General features: G+C 42.6%; 1 protein-coding gene and 1 pseudogene across 5 annotated transcripts; one reads left to right on the forward strand and one right to left on the reverse strand.

The window, feature by feature from the left end:
- Positions 1 to 6,722: 6,722 nt before the first annotated feature.
- LOC144364955 (ribosomal protein eL22-like pseudogene) lies at positions 6,723 to 8,021 on the forward strand (annotated as a pseudogene).
- Positions 8,022 to 8,847: 826 nt separating this feature from the next.
- Cops7a (COP9 signalosome subunit 7A) lies at positions 8,848 to 16,185 on the reverse strand. Of its 5 annotated transcripts, none has more exons than XM_078015315.1 (8): positions 15,919 to 16,141; positions 15,369 to 15,573; positions 13,127 to 13,202; positions 12,806 to 12,894; positions 11,705 to 11,907; positions 11,302 to 11,407; positions 10,995 to 11,146; positions 8,848 to 9,631 (listed from the first exon to the last, which is right to left on the reverse strand). In XM_078015315.1, the coding sequence occupies exons 2-8, from the start codon at positions 15,528 to 15,530 to the stop codon at positions 9,604 to 9,606; spliced, it is 816 nt and encodes a 271-aa protein (XP_077871441.1). In that variant the 5' UTR covers positions 15,531 to 15,573; positions 15,919 to 16,141; the 3' UTR covers positions 8,848 to 9,603. The 5 variants fall into 5 exon arrangements, with proteins under 5 accessions (XP_077871441.1, XP_005338384.1, XP_021590932.1 ...); XM_005338327.5 differs by lacking the exon at positions 8,848 to 9,631 and adding an exon at positions 9,981 to 10,839 and having other exon boundaries at positions 16,030 to 16,185; XM_021735257.3 differs by lacking the exon at positions 8,848 to 9,631 and adding an exon at positions 9,981 to 10,839 and having other exon boundaries at positions 15,934 to 16,138.
- Positions 16,186 to 20,314: the final 4,129 nt, after the last annotated feature.

A 20,314-nucleotide genomic window follows, 5' to 3' on the forward strand; every position in this document is an offset into this window, starting at 1 on the left:
GCTTCATGAGTGCTAGGCAAGTACTCTATCACTAAACTGCAACCCCAGCCAATCTATAGTCTTCCTGAGCTGGGTGTAGTGTTGCAAGCTTCAACAATTTAGGAGGGTGAGGCAGGAGGATTGCAAGTTCAAGGCCAGCCTTAGAAAATTAGACCCTGTCTCAAAAAGGTCTAGGGACGTAGCTCAGTGGTAGAGCATACCTAGGTTTGACTTCAAGTACAAAAATATCTTTTCTAATGGGAAGGGCCAAAGGACACTCTTAAGACTTTTGGGGTCTCTTAAGGCAAGGAGTATTTTCCCCATGTCTGGGACAAGTAGATTCAAAAGGATAAGGGGAACCCTGTACAATGGTATATACCTGTAATGCCAGTTACTCAGGAGTTGAGAAGGCAGGCTCACGAGTTTGAGACCAACCTGGGCAAATTAGATCCTGTTTAAAAACAAGAGGGGGCCAGGTGTGGTGACACACTTCTGTAATCTTGGGTTCGAGGCCAGCCTCAGCAATTTAGGCCCTATGTAAATTGGCCTTAAAATACAAACAAAGGTGTCTGGGAACGTGGCTCAGTAGTTGAGTGCCCCAAATTCAATCCCTGGTACAAAAAAAAAAAAAAAAAGACAAGGGGGATTTGTCTAGTCACCTGACAAGAGAGAGGTAAAGTTGAGCTCAGTAGCAGGCCCTGATTTCCTAGTCCAGTGTGTTATTAAACTTATTAAAAATAGGGCCAGTGGGGCTAGCATTGTGGCTCAGCGGTAGAGTGCTTGCCTAGCACGGGCGGGACCCAGGTTCGATCCTCAGCACCACATAAAAATAAAGGCATTGTGTTGTGTCCATCTACACCTAAAAAAAAAATTTAATAAATAAATAAAAATAGGGCCAGTGTGGATTCATGACTGGGTCAAGGGAACCCAGCAACTGAAAGAATCCAGGCATCCCAGCAGTCAAACAAGTGTAAATTATCCATCATCAGCTAGATTCTGATTGATGGAGGCTGGAACTCAAAGGCATTACCAGCCCTCATTTTTAAGTGTAGCCTATACTCTGACTAGGTAGGGAGAATACATAAGCTGGGAGACCAAACTACTGGGTTCTTATTGTAGGTTAGCCTCTGGTTCTTTGGGTAACTTCAATTTATATACTTGGATACTAGGCAGAAAAAAGGAGAGAAAGGATACTACTAGGATCAGGAGGGATTGTTCAATGGGAGGAAAAATTTCCCAAACTAACAGATGAGTAAGGGTAATCCAAAATATTTGTTTCTACTTGTCAGTTTGTGGGCCAGAGGCAATAGAGGAGCTGAGGATGGAGACCAGAGCACTGAAGGAGCAGACAGGGATGGAGTAATTAGGGAAAATGCTAGGAACAGAGAGCGGTCATTCATATCCCATGTATTGTGTCAAATGGTTTTTCTACATTAACTCAATGCTCACAATTCTTAGGTATGAATATATGTCCTCATTGCCACCAGTAACTAGAAAGGACAGTCTTACAAAGCAGAGAACTAATAGTGAGAGAGATGAAGACTCCTTCTCAGTCTAAAATGCTTTAGACACAGTATGGAAATCATCCTCCTGGCCTGGAATTGGTACCCAGCTCTCCACTCTCATCACCTTTTACCTCCTCTATTGCCTCCGGCCCACAAACTGACAAGTAGAAACAAATATTTTGGGTTACCCTTACTCATCTGTTAGTTTGGGAAATTTTCCCTCCCACTGAACAATCCCTCCAGATCCTAGTAGTATCCTTGCTCTCCTTTTTTCTGCCCAGTATCCAAGTATATAAACTGAGGTTACCCAAAATACCAGAGGCTGACCCTCAATAAAAACCCAGTAGTTTGGTCTCACAGCCTAAATATTCTAAGTCCACTTAATTACATATATCTTCCTGCCCTATGCTCCCAGTCCTGAGAATGTCATTCTAGGGGCTGAGAGAACAGCAAGGGCCAAGGATTCCTTCACTCAAATAATTTCTGTGGGTTAGGGGTAAAAAGAGTAGTTTTTACTTGCTGTTCCTTTATATCACCGAGGTCTTCAGATGAGAGGCAAGGGACAGGTGTGGCTGCACTAGAGGGGGAGATGAAGATGAAGACAGTCATAGGAGGCCATAGGAGATAAGAGAAATAAACAAGGAGGCCGGGGCCTGGGAGGAATCCTTGTGTAGCTGGTTCTCCCAAGGAGCATTATCCCTGGGCAGAGCCTGGGGAAGGGGGCAGGGTACAGAACTGGCCCTGAGGGAAGGGCACAACAGAGGCCTGGGTGCAAAAGTGTGGCAGGGCTGCTACAAAAGGGGTTTTTCCAATACGCAGAGTGCTGGTGGCTCTGAGATGTCTCAGCCTCATGTCTGGTCTTAAATGGTACCTCTGGAGGGGCCAGGAGAAGTAGTTAAGACATCCCCCTCTAGGCTCAGGCCCTCTGGACAATCCTTAAAAGAGGTAAGTTGGGTTAGCATTCAGAGTTCCTTACCTCTCTCTGCCCTTTAACATGCTATTCTTCCTTCCTGAACATTTTATCTTTTGGATGGGAATGCTCCTGGTTTCTTCCAGCATCCATCCCCTCCTTTTGTCTACTGTCACCTGCTATCTGAAGACCTTGCAGGATCTGTATCATTTTCCAAGGTATCAGTATCCTCTGCTAAGAGGGCCAACCAAGTGACTGAGAAGTCTGAGGCTGACATCAAGTGGGAGGATAGAAAAAGGCCTGTAGGACTTGAATTGAGTCTTTTAAAAGATGGAGCCAAGGGTTGGGGTTCTGGCTCAGTGATAGAGTGCTTACCTAGCATGCGTGAGGCACTGGGTTCCATCCTTAGCACCATACAAAAATAAAATAAAGGTATCATGTTCACCTACAACTAAAAATATATTAAAAAAAAAAAAAGATGGAGCCAATGGGTGTGGTGGTTCACACCTGTAATCCTAGCAGCCCAGGAGGCCTAAGCAGGAGGATCACAGGTTTGAAGCCAGGCTCAAGAACTTAGAGAGGCCCTAAGCAACTTAGCAAGACAAGCTGAATCTCAGCATAGATGAGCCTTATTTAAACAACCCAGTGCTTGATATAAATGACAATTTCAAAGTTGATGAGACTTTACAGATCACTTGCTCTGGGAATTCTGAAATGTGACAGTAGGACTGCTTTAGACTTACAAAAGCAAAATCTTGAGGTTGCAAAGGATCCAATGCAGCAATTACAGATATCTAACCCCCACCCCCCAGGCATTTGTTTACTACTGAAGAAACAGGTGAAGGTCAATATCACACAGAACATTGAGGTAAATGTTATTAATGTACTGTACAGAATGATTTACCACTGGAGTCCTTTAAATAAAAAGTTTCTTGATGGTTTAAACACATTTTTCTATTAAAATTTATCCAAGTAATAAATAGCACAGTGTTTGAAACAATAGCTATTATATGCCAGTAACTCAGTATGTCTGGTTTTTTGTTTGAAGTGGTTTCACTGTGTTGCCTAGACTCATCTGGAACTTCTGGGCTCAAGTAATCCTCCTGCCTCAGCCTCCCAAGTTGTTGGAATTACAGGTGTGCACCACCTGTGCAAGCTTCATTGTGGTTTTAATTTGCATTTCCTTAATGGCTAACCATATTGAGCATCTTTTCATATGCTTATTTACCATCATTATAGCTATTTATTGTTCTGTGGCACTGAGAATTGATCCCAGGGGCACTCTACCACTGAATTACATCCTCACCTACTCATCCTTTTGCAACAGGGTCTTGCTAAATTGCCCAGGCTGGTCTTGAACTTGTGATCCTCCTGCCTCAGTCTCCAGAGTAGCTGGCATCATAAGTGTGTGCCACCTTGCAAGACATGAATCATGTTTTTTATATCATAAGAACTCTTTGCTTAACTATGAGTTGATTTCTCCTATAAGATCTTCTATAATTTTTATGGCTGTACATTTTGTGTTTACATCTTCTCTTGTGTGAGTTTTGGTAATTTTTGGCTTTCAAGATGCCTTAGACCCTTTTGTGCTACTATAACAACATACCCCAGATTGATAAATTATAAAAAAAAAATCAGAAATTTATTTCTCACAGTTCTGAAGATTGAGAAGTCCAAAATCAAGGTGCTGGCAGTCTTGGTGTTTGGTGAGTTCCCAGTACCTGTTCCTAAGAAGGAACCTTGAATACTGCATCCTCTACAGGGAAGGAATGATGTTCCTCACGGAAGAGTGTGAACCCAGTCTTAAAAACCCTTTCTATTACATCATTAATTCATTCATGAGGTCAGAGCCCTCATGACCTATCACCTCCCATTAAGGCCAACCTCCCAACACTGTTGCAGAGGGAATTAAGTTCCAATATGAATTTGGAGGGGGAAAAGATACCACAGGACAAGGATTTGGCCAATTGTGCCAAGACTACTGAATTTGTGTATAGAATTATAGGGTTCTTTTATTAACCCTTATGATCTCTGGTAATATCCCCTTTTATTCTTAAATTGGTAATTTGTGTCTACTCTCCTCCCTTCCTTTTTATTAGTATGGCTAGAGGTTTATCAATTCTATTGGTCATTTAAAATGGTCGACTTTTGGGCTGAGCACACAGCACAAGGCCCCAGTTTGATCCCCGGCATTAAAAAAAAACACAATATTTGGGTTTTTGGGTTCATTTTTTAAAAATATTTTTTTCTGCTGTCAATTTCACTAATCTCACTTTTTGCTTGCTTTGAGTTTATTTTTGCCCTTATTTTATCTTTTTAAATACTTTTAAAGGACTATTAGCTCCTTCTTTTTGTTTTTGGGGGAGGGGTACTGGGCTTTCCCACTGCTATATATCCACCACCCTTTTAAAATTTTTCTTTCTGAGACAGTCTCACTAAATTGCTGAGGCTGGTCTCAAACTCATCCTCTTCTGCCTCAGCATCCTAAGTCACTGAGGTTAATTGCAGGTATGGGCCACCGTGCCTGGCTACCCTTATGTTCCTTCTCAAGGTGGAAGCGTAGAATACTGACTCCAGACCATTTTTATGTTGGCCAGGCTAGCCTTAAACTTTGTAATCCTCTTACCTCAACCTCCTGAGCCACTGGGATTACAGGCATGCACCCGTGCCTGGCAGTTCATATTTTCTATTTCACTTAGAATATTGCCTGACCACAGTAAAGACCTAATAAATATTAGCTTTTATTAACAATTATCATAGAAAAATAGATAAGCAAAAAGACAAAAATCACCCCAAATCCCAAAAAAGTATATAACACAAACTTCATGGCTGATATATTTCAGATTTTTCAGCCAACATATATTTAACAATTCAATGAAAATAAATAGTAAGTATAGGACCATATATGCCGATGCATCACAAAAGTTATGCATTTCCTATGAGGGATACAGGTTAGTCTTTCTGACATTCTTCCCAATTAAGATGCATCCTCCTTTCTCTTCATCAGGCTAACTACTACTTGGCTTCTAATTTCAGTTTAAAGGTCATGTCTTTTTCTGACCCCAGGCAAGATATAGGTCCCTGTTAACCACTTTCAACTTACTCAATACTTCTTAGCACCTACTAAACAGATAATTTGTAACCATGCACTTAAAAACCTTAAAGGGCAGAATAAGTCATGCTTTCTTACCCTGTGTTGGGAAAAATATAAACGGCAGCAGCACCCCAAAGAAAAACCCCAACATGGCGCCTAACGACCTTCTCTTCCTACTTTCCCTTCTTTTCACTCGGGCGAAAAGTTCCCGCTGGCGCCATTATTCAAATCCTGCGGGTGGGAAACCTTAGCCCCCAGTAAGAATTAACTTCTTGGGCTCCGGAACTGACATCTGGAAGAACCTGCCAATAAATGGGTGACCTGTCACTTACCTAAGCCCTGCCACTTCCCCTTAGATCTATATAAGCCTTTTGTAATAAAGAGGAACCTCTCCGGTGATTTATGTTGTGTGGTGTCTTCCATTCATAGTTCGGTGCGGTGTCTTATACCCTGTACTCGAAATTTTATCTTTGCTCATTCTTTCTTCCCAGATGGTGACCCTAGGCTCTTACCTGTTCATCCAGGACCTGCAGTAGAAACCTTTCATTTGATCCATGTTGATACTACCTGACAGAGTCAATGAGGGTATAAAGGCACATTTCCCGTTCACATCCTAGAGATTCTAATTTGATAGGAACTAGGGTAGGATTGGCTGCAAGGCTTACTTTCAAAAGCTCCCATGATGATTTTGATGCTGGTGGTCCACAGAAACACTGCCTGTGGCAGACAACTTCTAACATGGCTCTCAATGATCTCTGCCTTCTGACAGTCATACTCTGTGTAATCTATGTTCCTTGAGTACAGGCTGGTCTACTGAGTAAAAAGTGACTGGATGTCACTTCTGTGATTGTCACAAAAGACTGTGACTTCACCTTGCTAGTGTTGTCTTCTGGGCAACTGCTGGCCAATTCTTAATCTTCTGATAAGGTCTTCAGTCCAATCACCCACGAAGAAGTGATTTTTACTGATGACCACTGAACCTAGAGAGGATTATGGCCTTAGCTAAAACCTTGAATATAGCCTTGGGAGACACACTGAGGCAGAAAATAGTGCAACTCAGATTCTCTCCCCATAAAAACTGAGATAATTTGGGATTTTGTTGTTATTAAACTCAGGAATACTTGAACACTACACCACATCCCCAGCCATTTTTATTTTTTGAGACAAGTTCTCACTAAGTTGCTTAGGGCCTTGCTTAATTGCTGAGTCTGGCTTTGAACGTGCAATCCTTCAGCCTCAGCCTCCCCAGCCACTGGAATTATAGGCATGTGCCACCACATCTGGCTGAGATGTTTTAAGCCATTTAATTTTACTGTCATTTGTTGCACAGCAATGGATAACTAATATACTACTTAGATGCCCTTGTAAACTCTGCTCAATCTATCCCTGTTGGAAGATTCATCTAAATTGGGAACTTTTTTCTTCTTCTTTTTTTTTCTTTGTAGTTGTAGATGGACAGCATGACTTCATTTTATTTGCTTATTTTTGTATGTGGTGCTAAGGATCAAACCCAGTGCCTCACATATGCTAAGCAAGTGCTCTGCCACCGAGCTCCAGCCCTTCTTTTTTTTTTTGAGACAGAGACTTGTCACATTGTCCAGACTGGCCTTGGACTCACAATCCTCCTGCCTCAGTGTTCTAAGCAGCTGGCATTATAGGTATGCATTGCCATGCCCATCTAAGTGAGGAATTTCTAATCCCTAACGCTCTCTGATCACACGGCCAGCTGTCAAGATGGTGCTGCAGAAAGACAAGAAGCCTAAGAGGACTACTTGGAAGTTTAATATGGACCTTACTCATCCTGTAAAAGATGGGGTTTTTGATTCTAGATATTTTTAACAGTTTCTGAGGGAGAAGGTTAAAGTCAATGGGAAAACTGGAAATCCTGGGAATGTTATTCACATTGAACGCTTCAAGAATAAAATCTCAGTTGTTTCTGAGAAACAGTTCTCTAAGAGGTATTTGAAATATCTTACTAAGAAATACCTTAAGAATAATCATCTTCGTGATTGGCTTCGTGTGGCTGCAATTTGACAAAGACTTACAAACTTTGAAATTTCCAAATTAGTCAGGATGAAAATGGATTAGAGTCTGAGGACTAACTGGTCTCCATTTTTAGGGCTTTACTTTTTAATAAAACAAATGAAGTGTATATGAAAAAGAAACATCTAAAGATGGACTATCATTGAATAAAAAAATTGTTCTCGAAGAAAAAAAATACTGACAGTACACATTTTACCATTTTTGTGCATAAAGGTGTGTGCCCATCTAATTGTCATTTTTAGCTCCAGAGATTTTAATGTTTTTTTGTTCTGTTTGCTGAATTGGGGATGGAATTCAGGGCCTCACACTTGCCAGACAAGCCCTCTATAACTGAGCTATATCCTCAACTCCTTTAATTTTTTTACATTTTGAGACAGGGTTTTGCTAAGTAGCTGAGGCTAACCTCAAATATAATTCTTCTGCTCACCTTCCAAACTGCTAGGATTACAGAAGTGTGCCACTGTGCCTGATTCTTCCTACTATTAACATGGCGTCCAGTCCTAAAATCATCTAAGATTGCTAAGCAGTAGGGATCAGCATGTATGAGCGTGTGAGTGAGTGATAAAATTCTTAGGAAGAGCCCAGTGCAGTGATGCATGTCTATTATCCTAGCTGACACAAGAGGAGTGCATGTTTGAAGCCAGCCTCAGCAATTCAGCAAGGCCCTAAGCAATTTAGTGAGATCCCATCTCAAAAAAATTCTCTTGGTTACACATCAATTCCCAAAATCTTGAGCCAAATTTCATGGTCAAAACTGAGCCCTCATTACTTCCGAAAGAATATGCTGCCCTTTCCCCATGCCTTGGTAACCAAGAGCTCTGTCTTTGTAAATAAAAAACAAATTATATTTACCTGTCCCTAGAGATGTGAATGGTTCTCTCTCCCTCTTTTGATGTGAAGCTGGGCAGTTGAAGCCCACTCTACACTGGACTTTAAGAGACATTCACTGAAGTGTGGAACTAGAAATTTCTAGGAGTGGGAAGTTTAAGCAGCTATTAACTGGGAGGAGCCTCTGGGGAAAAGGAGATAAATAGGTTCCAAAGGAAAAACTGGGGCTTGGGTGGTAGTTGGGGACAAGTTTAAATAAGCACCAGAAACTATCAACTTCTACACAATGGAGGGCCTAGGAGGAAGTTTATTTCAGGGGTAACAAGCTCAACAAGTTTGTCTATAGCAAAGCTGAGAAGCCACAAATGTAAGCTCCTAAAATGGGGCTCACTGGATAGGTTTTGTTAAGTCTCCATTGCCCCCTCAAGGCTTAAGTTTATCTGGTCCACCTTTAATCAAAAAATCAGAATTACACTCCCCCTGAAGGCTTAAGTTTATCTGGTCCACCTTTAATCAAAAAATCAGAATTCCATGACTGACAAAAGCTTTAGAACCCATAAAGAATGCTCTCTCCTAAATCTCCAGAGAATAGCACTAGCTTTGGCAAGCAGCTTAGTCAACATTAAGACCACTTGGACTCGCAGAAGTCAAGCGCTGTGGGGAGCCACTCCAAATGCATGCACCTTTAAGTCTTGATGCACCAAAGGAATCTACAAGATCACAGGTATGGCCCTGGGAGTAGCCCTAGGAGTAGGTGGCACCCAGAGGGGTTGAACTACACTCACCTTTCCCTTTAATCCTTTCCCTTGCCTCATTTAAATGGCCTGTTCCCAATAAAAGGATTCAGCATGTGCTCTTCTCTTTTACCACGGACCCCTAAGGTCAGAGCTGTCACAGGACCCAAAGAAAAAGGTATTTTCTCTGTCTCTGTGTGATTATTTCATGCAACCCAGTTCACCTGGAGTGACCTTGAGTGTTAAGTCATGAGATACAACAAAGCACTTTGCATGTGGGCGCTCAACTGTCCCTCAGACTAGAGCTTCCTAATTCTAGAGAACACATAGCAGGAGGAGTCCAATCCTCTCAGCATACTTCTTGAGAAGTGCTAAGTTGGACAGAGTGCAGTAGTCCAACAGACATGGTACTTTTATCTGGTTTTAATGCAAAGATTCAAGTTCACTATCAACTCTTATAATTCTATGAGGTGGGGCTGGGGATATACCTCAGTTGGTAGAGCGCTTGCTTCACACACTCAAGGCCCTGGGTTCAATCCTCAGCACCAAAAAAAAAAAAAAAAAAAAAAAAAAAAAAATCTGAGGTGGAGAGAAACAAGATGAAGTGAAGCTTCTTGAGAACAAGGACAGCAATGGTCAGTTTGCATATCTGGTATCTATCACATGTTGGTACTAAGTATTCATTACTTCTGAACACATGCTGAGACACGGAGTAATTTATCCAAAGTGAAAGCCAAAGAGCTAGGTGTCTAAGCTGTGGGGCTAGGACTATGCAAATAGTATCTGGTTCTCTTTATTTTCTAGTATTCTGCTTTAGAGTAGTCTAGGAATGAGTCTCATTCCCATCCACAAATATCAATAACAGAAGATATTGAGTTCTAGGCATGTTTGTAGATAGACTTCTTATAGATTTATTTCTGTTCTGTTATAGATAGATATATGCATATATACTTTTTTTTTTAATACAATCTATATTCCCTTCCCCACCAAACTCCAAAAGGAGATATAACTCTTTCCAGGATTGCCATTGGGCTTCCCAAGATGGTCAGAGCCAAGAAAGAACTATTTCTCAATATCTCAACAGCTATCCTTCTTAGACTCTAGAATCATTGAAGCAGCAGCATTCCCAGGATCCAAGGGGAAGATGGGGGAAAGGAAACTGTAGTGTGCTGGGACTCTAGAATGAAAGTGTCCAGTCACTCCCAGAATGGCAGACTGGCTCCCAGAATTCTCACGGTAAGAATTCTGGTAGGGCCCTCACTCTTCAGATGCTAGCCCATAGGCACGGGTAGGGAGTAGGAATCAGGTATTTGACATGCAGGGAAAGGGTGGTAGAAGGAACACCCGAGGCTTATGCTGGAGATTGAGCAACCTTCAGGACTACCCACCTACTCAATGACAGAAGTAATAAACAGGAACAGATGCTGAATTATTAAAGAAATAGAGAGGAGAGCATGACAGGGAGAAGGAACAATGAAACACATGGGAAAATCATGTAGAGCAAAAAGTACCAATAAAAACATGACCTGTACTGGCCTCTTCCCTAGAAAAGATGTAATCTATGCTTTGGGGTGCAGGAGGTTAAAGGTCATGAACTAGGATTATCAGCTGGCCAGGGGCACAGGAAGGCTCTCTGAGGATTCCTAAGGGGCAGGTAGGCAGGTAGCTGGGGCCCCATTTCCCCAGGAAAGAAATAATGAATCCCTTCAGTTCGACTTGGACCAAATCTTGGCACTCCCTCGGAGCCTGGCAAGGGGGGAGAGAGAGAGAAAGAGAGAGGATGCAGGGGATCTCCCTAATCCCTGGAGGTTTCCCCAAATCCCCATCCCACACAAATGACTAAAGTAAGTGCAGCAGCCAGGTCCTTGAGGTAAAAGTGGACCACTACCACACTGGCTTACCCCTTCCCTTTTGAGGCTTTCTTGCTGGGCTGGCGCTGGTTGGTGCCTGGAGCTGGGTCCCTCAGTTCAGTCAGGTGTTGCTCGGGGTCCTGAGATGTGGCTGCAGCAGCTGCTGCTGTTGTAACTTTAATGGTTTTTTTAAGGTTGGCAACCTATCAAGATGAAAAGAAGGGAACAGCAAAAAGGTTCCAAAACCTGACAGCTCCTACTTTTCTTGTCTGCCTGCTACAGCCATGTCCAAAGCACTTGTACAGGCCAGGTGCCCAGACTGGGGAAGCCTGCATCCATCCTGCTCCTGCCTGCTCACCTCACTTTCAATCTGCTGCTTTAGGCCCAGCTGCTGCTCCTTGTGCTGGTTGGCACGGCTCACTTGCTCCTCGATACCTGACAGCACAACCTCACAGCCCACACACCTGCAGGGGTTAGGGGAGATGAGAGGCCTCAGATGAGGGCTACCATCAGACTCACTTCTCAGTTAAGATCCCTCAAGAGTGAGACACTCCCTCCTCTTTGACTTCCCCAACTACTACTCTCAGGATCCCCTCTACACCTTCCTTCAGAAGTCTGTAGAGGAATGAGCTCCTTTCCCTCCCTCCTCTCAGGTTCCACTTCTACAGCCCAGCCCAGGTCCTACCCTCTCCCATCCTGAAGCACTGCTAGCTTTCTTGGAGTGAGGAAAAAAAGGGACAGGACCAGGATACAGATCTCACCACTCCTGTAAGGTTCGGGCAATGGCACTAAGGTCTTGGCGCTGGATGTCCCGTCCAATGCTGTAGTCAACCTCTAGACGCTGATTGCGTTGATCCAGTGAGCCGCGAAGCACATCAGCATATACAGCCTCAATCACCAGGTCTTCTAGCTGCCGCACATTACGCAGAGCAAGGGCTTCTAGCAACACTGCATATGGGATGCACTGGAGCCAAGGATAGGAGCGGGGTGGTCAGAACAGAATTTGTAAAGGTCCTCAGCAGAGAAGGGCTTTCAAAAATAATCTTCTCTTATTTTCCCCTGCCCAGGCCCATCTGCTCTTCACTCTTATTCCTAAATCCTTTCCTCTAAAAGGCTGGTTCTGAAGCAAATTAAATAAAAGTCCCCCCACCTCAAAACAGCATCATGAGAAGGATGGCTTAAATAAATTACCAGACTGATGCTCCCCCAAGACCTTTATCCCCCACACCACACAGGGAGAAAGTGACTTCTGCATGGGTGTCATTCTTTGGTCATAGCTCAGGACATGCCACAGCCCTTGGCCAAGATCAGCCTGTCATGATGCAAGTATGTGATACTGTGTGAGGTCTGTAGTGACTCTGTTTATCGTTTATATTCCATCTGCTTTTCAGGCATCCAAAAGAGCCTGTTTTCAGTAAAACCATGAAACAACTTAATTGTCTAATAATAATTGGGAGAACATAGACTGGAGTTAAGGGGTGATATTTAACAAAAACAGCCCAAGAGGAATACAGATATATTTTTGGGTTACATATTGCTTACTCTAACACTAGAAGCCCAGAATTTCATTAGAAGAGAGCCCCACTTCCAGCTATCAGACTTTGCTGGCATGAAATAATTACATAGTGGTTAGGAAAGCACTTGTTCACTGACACATGATTGGCATCTTAGTTATTACTATTTTAATCAAAAATACAAAAGATGTTTTACTTAGAACTTCAGTTGATTGAAGTTTAGATATAGACCTTGGCAGAGGGGAAGGGAAGGGCAAGAAAAAGCAAGTCTGGTCAAGGGCTATCCCGGTGGGACATAAAAGATGCTCTAGACCTCGCTGGCTTTGGACTGGAGGGACTGTCACTCACCTTGACTTTAGCAGCCAGGGTGACAACTGAGAGGTGTCGAAGTTTATTCTTCTGAGCTTCAGTGAGTGGAGGAAGATTCCTGGCTTCAGCTAGGGAAAAAGGACAAAGTTGTATGGATTTCTACTTTCAGTTTTGTGGGAAACTTTGGCCTTCTCCCCTTCTCCTGCATTTTCCCCACGTTTTCTATGCCAGCTTAGGCCATGACTCCAAACCTTTATGCCCAGGGGATCTAAGTGCAGCATCCTATGAAGTTCTAAGTGCCTCCAGAAACTGCCCTTCTCCCATTTTCATTGCTCCAGAGCTCCAATCCCTCTTGGTTACCTAAGTAGTCGGCATATGTTCCATAAGCAAACACTGTGAGCAGCCGGAATGTGGAAGCAAAGTCACTTTCAGCCAGCTGCAAGAATATGAAGGAAGAAAAGAGGTGACAGAGGGCTTCCCTCATTACCCTCCCAACCTTATCATTCTTGAACTCCATTTTCTGGCCACATTTTTTTCAATCAATGTTAATTCACCAAGAGGCATTCTCTGTCTCTCAGTGATTAATCTTCCTACAGGAAGGGCTAACTTCCACTTCCAGGTCTTTATTATAGCAATGTTCTCTTCCTCCATCCACCATCCAATTCCTACCTTATATTTAAGGTTGAAAACATTCAGTTTGGAATTTAACAGACCACACACACATCAGACACTGTAAATTGTGTTGTTTGGCCATCAGAGTATATGTAATATTTCTGAATTTAAGTATCTTTAGGCAGTCTGTGGTACTCCCAATTCACCAGGCTCCTGACTCAGCCTAGACAGACACCTATATTTATGGCCTCTGCTTCAGACCCATCTCATGGATCCAGCTCACCAGAAGGATCCTCTCCTCCTATCACTGATCACTTATTCTGGCACTTAATTAATTCCTGCAGAAGGTTCTTACTTTAAGAATATCTTTCCTTTCATCAAGATTATCGATCCACCGGGTATGGTGGCGTACACCTGTAATCCCAGTGGCATGGCTGAGACAGGAGGATTTTGAGTTCAAAGCCAGCATCAGCAAAAAGTGAGGCACTAAACAACTCAGTGTAGACCCTGTCTCTAAATAAAATACAAAAAAATAGGGCTAGGGATGTAGTTTAGTGGTTGAATGCCCCTGAGTTCAATCCCCAGTACCCCTCCACAAAAAAAAAAAAAAAAAAAAAAAAGATTATAGACCCAGTCTCTGGTATCCCACTAGCATTTAGCAGAGCTATTCATGTTACTGACTCCCTCAATAAATATTTGCTAAGTAAGGATTTACAGATTTATATCCATCCATCTTATCTTTTCAACTGGAACATAAGCTTTGAAAGGGTAAGCCTTGGGTTATGTACTTTTTTGGTATTCCCAGATCACTGGCAGATTATTAAACAGGTACTCAATTAAAAAGTGCTTCTTGGGGCTGGGGTGGTGACTCAGTGGTAGCACACTCGTCTGGCATGTGACGTACTCGGTTCGATTCTCAGCACTGCATGTGAATAAACTTTAAAAAATAAATAAAGGTCTATAATCAACAATTAAATAAATAAAAATTTGAAAAAAGAACAGTGCTTCTTTTTCTTCACCTTGATTGATATGCTTTTGTTCCACTGAATATGAAAGCAGGGTATAAAGATAACCACAGTTTTCCCCATACCACAGTGATCAAAAAAGGCTAAATCCAGGCTGGGGTTGTAGCTCAGTGGTTGAGCGCTTGTCACGCTCGCATGGGTGAAGCACTGGGTTCGATCCTCAGCACCATATTAAAAATATAAATAAATAAAACAAAGATATTGTGTTATTCTACAATTAAAAAAAGAAAAAGGCTAAATCCATTGATTCAACCATAGGTCCTCAAAAACTTGGCTCACCGCCTACCCACATATCACTATCATAGGACATGGGCTGATGCCACAAGTCTTCATGACCCCCTACTATTGACTTGAGACTCTTTACACTTTGCCACTTCTACGTGAATGGTTCTCTCTGCTGTGTTCCTTCTCCTTTGCCTACTTTAAATGAATTAACATACACTACACTGAGGGAGAGAACAGGGCATGTCAATTTGGCCTATTCAATCCTTCCATCTGTACCAAACTTTATACTTTCTCATGATTTTATATGATTCCCACAATAATGGTTAAGTATAGTGTTATTTCCATTTGAGTGGGGGCAGTACTGGGAATTGAAACCAAGGGTGCTCTACCATTCACTAGAGCTATAGACCCAGCCATTTTTATTTTGTGATAGTCTCATTAAATTGGCCAGGCTGGCCTCAAACTTAAGACCATCATCTTCTTGTCTCAGCCCCTCAGAAGCTAGGATGATAACATGGTCCTTCGTTAAAAATGAAAAATATTACATTTTTCAGATTCCTCATCTCCAAAGGGAAAAAGAGCTTTACATGCTTGTTTATTTTTGCAAGTTGCCATTAATCACCACAGTATCCTTGTTCAACTAAATGGTGCCAAGGTTGCAAAATAAGACTGCCCGCCCACTCTTAAGTCAAAATTTTTGTCCCAAGCTTCCCTGTGGGTTACCCAAGCCAGCAACCCACCTCTCTAACATTGGGCATATCCAGCAGTTCCCCAAACACGTAGACACCAGGGGCCTCCAGCACCTGGTGGATGAGTGTGGCCAGCGCTGCCCCCTTGGCCGACTTGGCCAGGAGCAGAAATTGCTCTTGGTTCTGCCCTGTCACCTTCACCTCCGCACTCATGGCTGTACTGAGCTGTGGGAACCTGGGCTCAGGTTGTCTGGAGCTGTAAGGAAAGAGGATGTGAAGCTAGAGGTCCCTAAAAACTGGCAGGATAGGAAGCCCAAGGGTAAGGAGCCGGATTGTAGAGAGGCTAAATTACTACTGAAGTGAGGACTAAGAGTTGGAACGATCTATTCAGGATCTAAAAATCTTAGTCAAGTCACGGCTGCCACGCCCACCCTCCATAACGGCCTCTAAACCTAATCCCAAGCCCCATCACGTGCACCCCACTGACATGAAGGTACAGGCTGCAGCCAGGTAAGGGGTCTCACACAGTGTCCATCCCAACCACGAAGCACTTTCAGCTCTCCACGCGTGCCCTACACGTGCCCTAACCACGTGACCTTACCACAACTATCCTTACACGTGGCTCCACCTCCTCCCTTAAAGAGGTAGCCCTGGGACTGTGGGACCCGCCGACTGCCACAGCCGTGCCCTGGGCCAGACTGCGGACCGCTACCTGGAAGGTTCGTCTTCCAGCGCACCGGGTGGGGCTGCTGCTCCGTCACCTCCGGCAGCTGTTCCGAGCTTTTCCTGCCACCCGCCCTCTCAGGGTCGCTCTAGCCACTCATTTCTATGGCCGGGTTCCGGTAGTGCTTCCGCTTTTACTACGTAGTTCCGGGAGGAACATAACCCGCTTCCGTCTTCGGACCGCCAAGCTCTGGGGAGGGATGCGAGCATTCTATTCTCTTGATTGGTTGCTGGGGAAGAACGACGGGTGCCGTCTCCCCACCCACCCTGCGCTATGTTACAATAAAACTTTATTGGGGGAAGAGCGAGAATCACCGAGGAATCCTCGGTCCCCTGCGGTTGCGAGTGGCTGGCTCACTGTCAACTCTAATCTACCATTGATGTGGCGATCCCTGCAGTTGGCGGTTCGTGGGAGGAGAGGAAAGCTGTAGTGGAAGGAGTGAGGGAGCAGAGAAAAGGAGGAAGAGACGTGATGGAGGAAGAAACCATAATCAGTAATACAAATTAGCGGCTAAAATCATCTGGGTAGTTCAACCACTCACCTTTTGAGGAGAAGGAGAAAATAAGTTAAAAAGTAAAACAGAAACAGCTATCATGCTTACTTTTGGTTAGACACTGAGAATTTTATCCCATTCAATCCTCACAACTATATCGCCTCCCCAGTATGACTCCAGGAAACCTCGTGGTTACAACTGTGCTTATTAAGTGATGATTTTATTTTATTTTATTTATTTAATATTTAGTTTTTAGTTCTTGGCGGACACAACATCTTTGTTGGTATGTGGTGCTGAGGATGGAACCCAGCCGCACGCATGCCAGGCGAGCACGCTACCGCTTGAGCCACATCCCCACCCTGCCTGGGTATTGAACCCAGGGTGCCTTAGCAGTGAGCTATATCCACGGTGCTTTTTGTTTTATTCTTAATTTTGAGGCAGGGTCTCACTAAGTTATCGAGTGCTTAAGTTGCTGAGGCTGGCTTTGAACTTGAGATCCTTCTGCCTCACTCTCTGGAGTCACTGGGTTTATATGCATGCACCGTCACCCTGACAGTACCTTGGTTCTTAGTTTCTGGAGGAGGGAAAAAAAATTAGAAATTGGAGTTTACGAAAATCCCGGGATTCACCTGGAACCGAGGTTTTTCCCATCTACTTCACCATACTTTATTTTTGTCTTTGTTTTGTGGTGCAGGGAAGGAAACCCAGGTCTTCATTCATGCCAGGCAACATTTCTACTACTGAGTTACACCTCCAGCCCAGTAATATTTTTAAAAATCTAACAGCCAGGTGGTGATGCAGGCTTGTAATCCCAGAGACTCATGAGGATGGAATATTCCAGGCCAGTTTATGAACTTGGTGAATAACCCTCAGGAATTTAGTAAAATCCTGACTCAAAATTTAAAAGGACTGGGGAGGGGCCAGTGTTGTGGCTCAAAGTAGAATGCTCGCCTAGGATGAGCGTGGCCCTGGGTTCAATCCTCAGCACCATATAAAAATAAATAAAATAAAGGTACTGTGTCCAACTACAACTAAAAAATATTTTTAAAATTACATTAAAAAAAGGACTGGGGATATATGTAGCTCAATGATAAAGCTCCCCTGAGCTCAATCCTCAAATACAAAAATAAATTAGGAAACAAAAAACAGGTCTGGGGTGTAGCTCATTGTATAGCAGTTGTCTGGCATGTGTGAAGCTATGGGCTTATCTCCAGTATCACAAAAACACTTCTGTAATGTTTTCTATTTCATACCAGGCTTGCAGAAGGACAAATGAAAGTTAATGCTATTCTGTTTGGGTTCTTTTTTTTGGGGGGAGGGGTGGAGTGGGAAGAGGCGGTGTGCTAGAGATGAAAGCCAGGGCCTTTTGGGTGCTAAGAACTCTGCCACTGAGTTACACCCACCGCTCCCAAGTTAATGACATCTTGGAAGCCTTTCTGTTAAGCACTGAACTAAAAGCTAATTCATTTCATATTTATAACAATCTAATAATTATCTCCATTTTCCAGAGAAACAAACTGAGGCCCAGGGCAGTTAACTAACTTGTAAGTGATGTGAAGTTGAGAAAGTGGAAAAAGAGAAAATCATAATACTAGTAGACTGAAATACTGGTAGGACTGAAAAGACTAAGTATAGGTTTTTGTCCACATCTCTTGGCTTGTAATAGAAAATAGACAGAAACAGCTGGGCGCGGTTGTGCAGGCCTGTAATTCCAACCACTGGGGAGGCTGAGGTAGGAAGATCTCAAGTTCAAAGCCAGCCTTGGCAAAAGAGAGGTGCTAAGCAACTCAGTGAGACCCTGTCTTTAAATAAAATACAAAAAAGGGCTGGGGATATGGCTCAGTGGTGGAGTGCCCCTGAATTCAATCCCTGGTACTAAAAAAAAAAAAAAGAAAAGAAAAGAAAAGAAAGAAAGAAAAGAAAAAAAGCAGAAACAATGAATGGAAAGAAATAAAGAAAGAAGAGAAGTGAATGGGAGAATGAAACCAAAAACAAGGAGAAGGAATCAAAGGCATAATAGCCAAAATGTGAAGAAACCTGAGACTCCAAACTTACCATTTTATTAATTTTATTATTTTGTGGGGGTACTGGGGATTGAACCCAGGGATGCTTTACCACTGAGGTATATGCCAAGCCCGTTTTATATTTTATTTTTTAACAGGGTCTCACTAAGTTGCTGAGGGTGGACTTGAACTTGGGATCCTCCTGTCTTAGCCTCCCAAACACTGGAAGAGGTTTGTAGGTGTGTGCCACTGTGCCCAGCACAAACTTATCATTTTTTAAAAGGAGGGAAAGAGAAAACCATGAAGAAAGAATGAGGAAACCTGGCACAGTAGTACATGACTGTAATCCCAGCAACTTGGGAGGCTGAAACAGGAATATCACAAATTCAAGGCCAGCCTCAACAATCTGGCAAGGCTCTAAGCAATTTAGTGAGACCCTGTCTCAAAATTAAAAGGGCTGGGGATATAGCTCAGTGGTAAAGTACACCTGGATTCAATCCCCAGTTTTAAAAAAAAGAATGAAAAAAAATATTGGTTCTATTATGTGCCAGGTGCTTTATTTATAATACACTTTTTTTTTAATTGTTGATGGACCTTCATTTTATTCATTTATTTATATGTGGTGCTAAGAATCAAACCCAGTGTCTCACACATGCTAGGCAAGGGCTCTGTATTGAGCCACAACCCCAGCCCTACAATACACTTTTTATTGTCTTTTTTTTAACATCACAATTTAATTCTTTTTTCTAATGTGTTCTTTTTAGTTATACATGACAGTAGAATGCATATTGACATATTATACATACATGGAGTATAATTTCCTATTGTGTTTGTACATGATTTGGAGTTAGCTGGTTGTGCATTCATATATGAACATAGGAAAGTTATGTCCATTGCATTCTACCATCTTTCATATTCTTGACCCCCTCATCCCCCCTCCCTTCCCTTTATTCCCCCCTTTGTCTAATCCAATGAACTTCTATTCTCCCCACCTTCCTTATTGTGTGTTAGCATCACATATCAGAGAGAACATTCAGCCTTTGGTTTTTTGGGACTGGCTTATTTATTCAGTCTTTACAGCAACATTTTGAGGTGCATATTAATATCTCAGTTAACGTGTGAAGACACTAATAATCAAAGAGGTTAAATGCTTTTAACTTTACTTATTTTCTTGTATATGATTTTATATATAATTTTAATTATTTATTTTTTGGGATTGAACCCAGGGTCTTAAGCCTGAGTGCTCTGCCACTGAGCTACATTCCCAGCCCTAAATTATTTGTCAAAAGTCGCCAATATAAGTGGTAGAACTGAGATCCAAGTTTATGTTTATTTGATTCCAACACTGTGTTTAGAAGAAAAAAAAAAGAAAGAAAGAAAAGAGGAGGGAAAAATAGATTATCTAGGACCTACTACTGATTTGCCTTAAACTAGCTGTAACCCTAAAGCAAATTATGCCATCTTGTGGTACTTCCTCTTATGTATTGACCAAATGAGAGATTAAATGTAAAGTCAAGTCTGGCTTTGATGATTTATGGTTCTATAACAAAGAGGAATTTTTTTTTTTTAGAGAGAGAGACAGAATTTTAATATTTATTTGTAAGTAGAAAAACAGATTTTGAAGAAAGAAAGGGAAGGAAATGAATTGGGAAAAAAATTATTAAGAACAAAGAGAAAGAAGGAGCAGATGTGAGAAAGAAGAGAAAGGAATAGAAATGAGAAAAGAAGGGCTGGGGATGTGGCTCAAGCGGTAGCGCGCTCACCTGGCATGCGTGCG

Source organism: Ictidomys tridecemlineatus, chromosome 6 (assembly GCF_052094955.1).
Source record: "Ictidomys tridecemlineatus isolate mIctTri1 chromosome 6, mIctTri1.hap1, whole genome shotgun sequence".
Lineage (NCBI taxonomy): Eukaryota > Metazoa > Chordata > Mammalia > Rodentia > Sciuridae > Ictidomys > Ictidomys tridecemlineatus.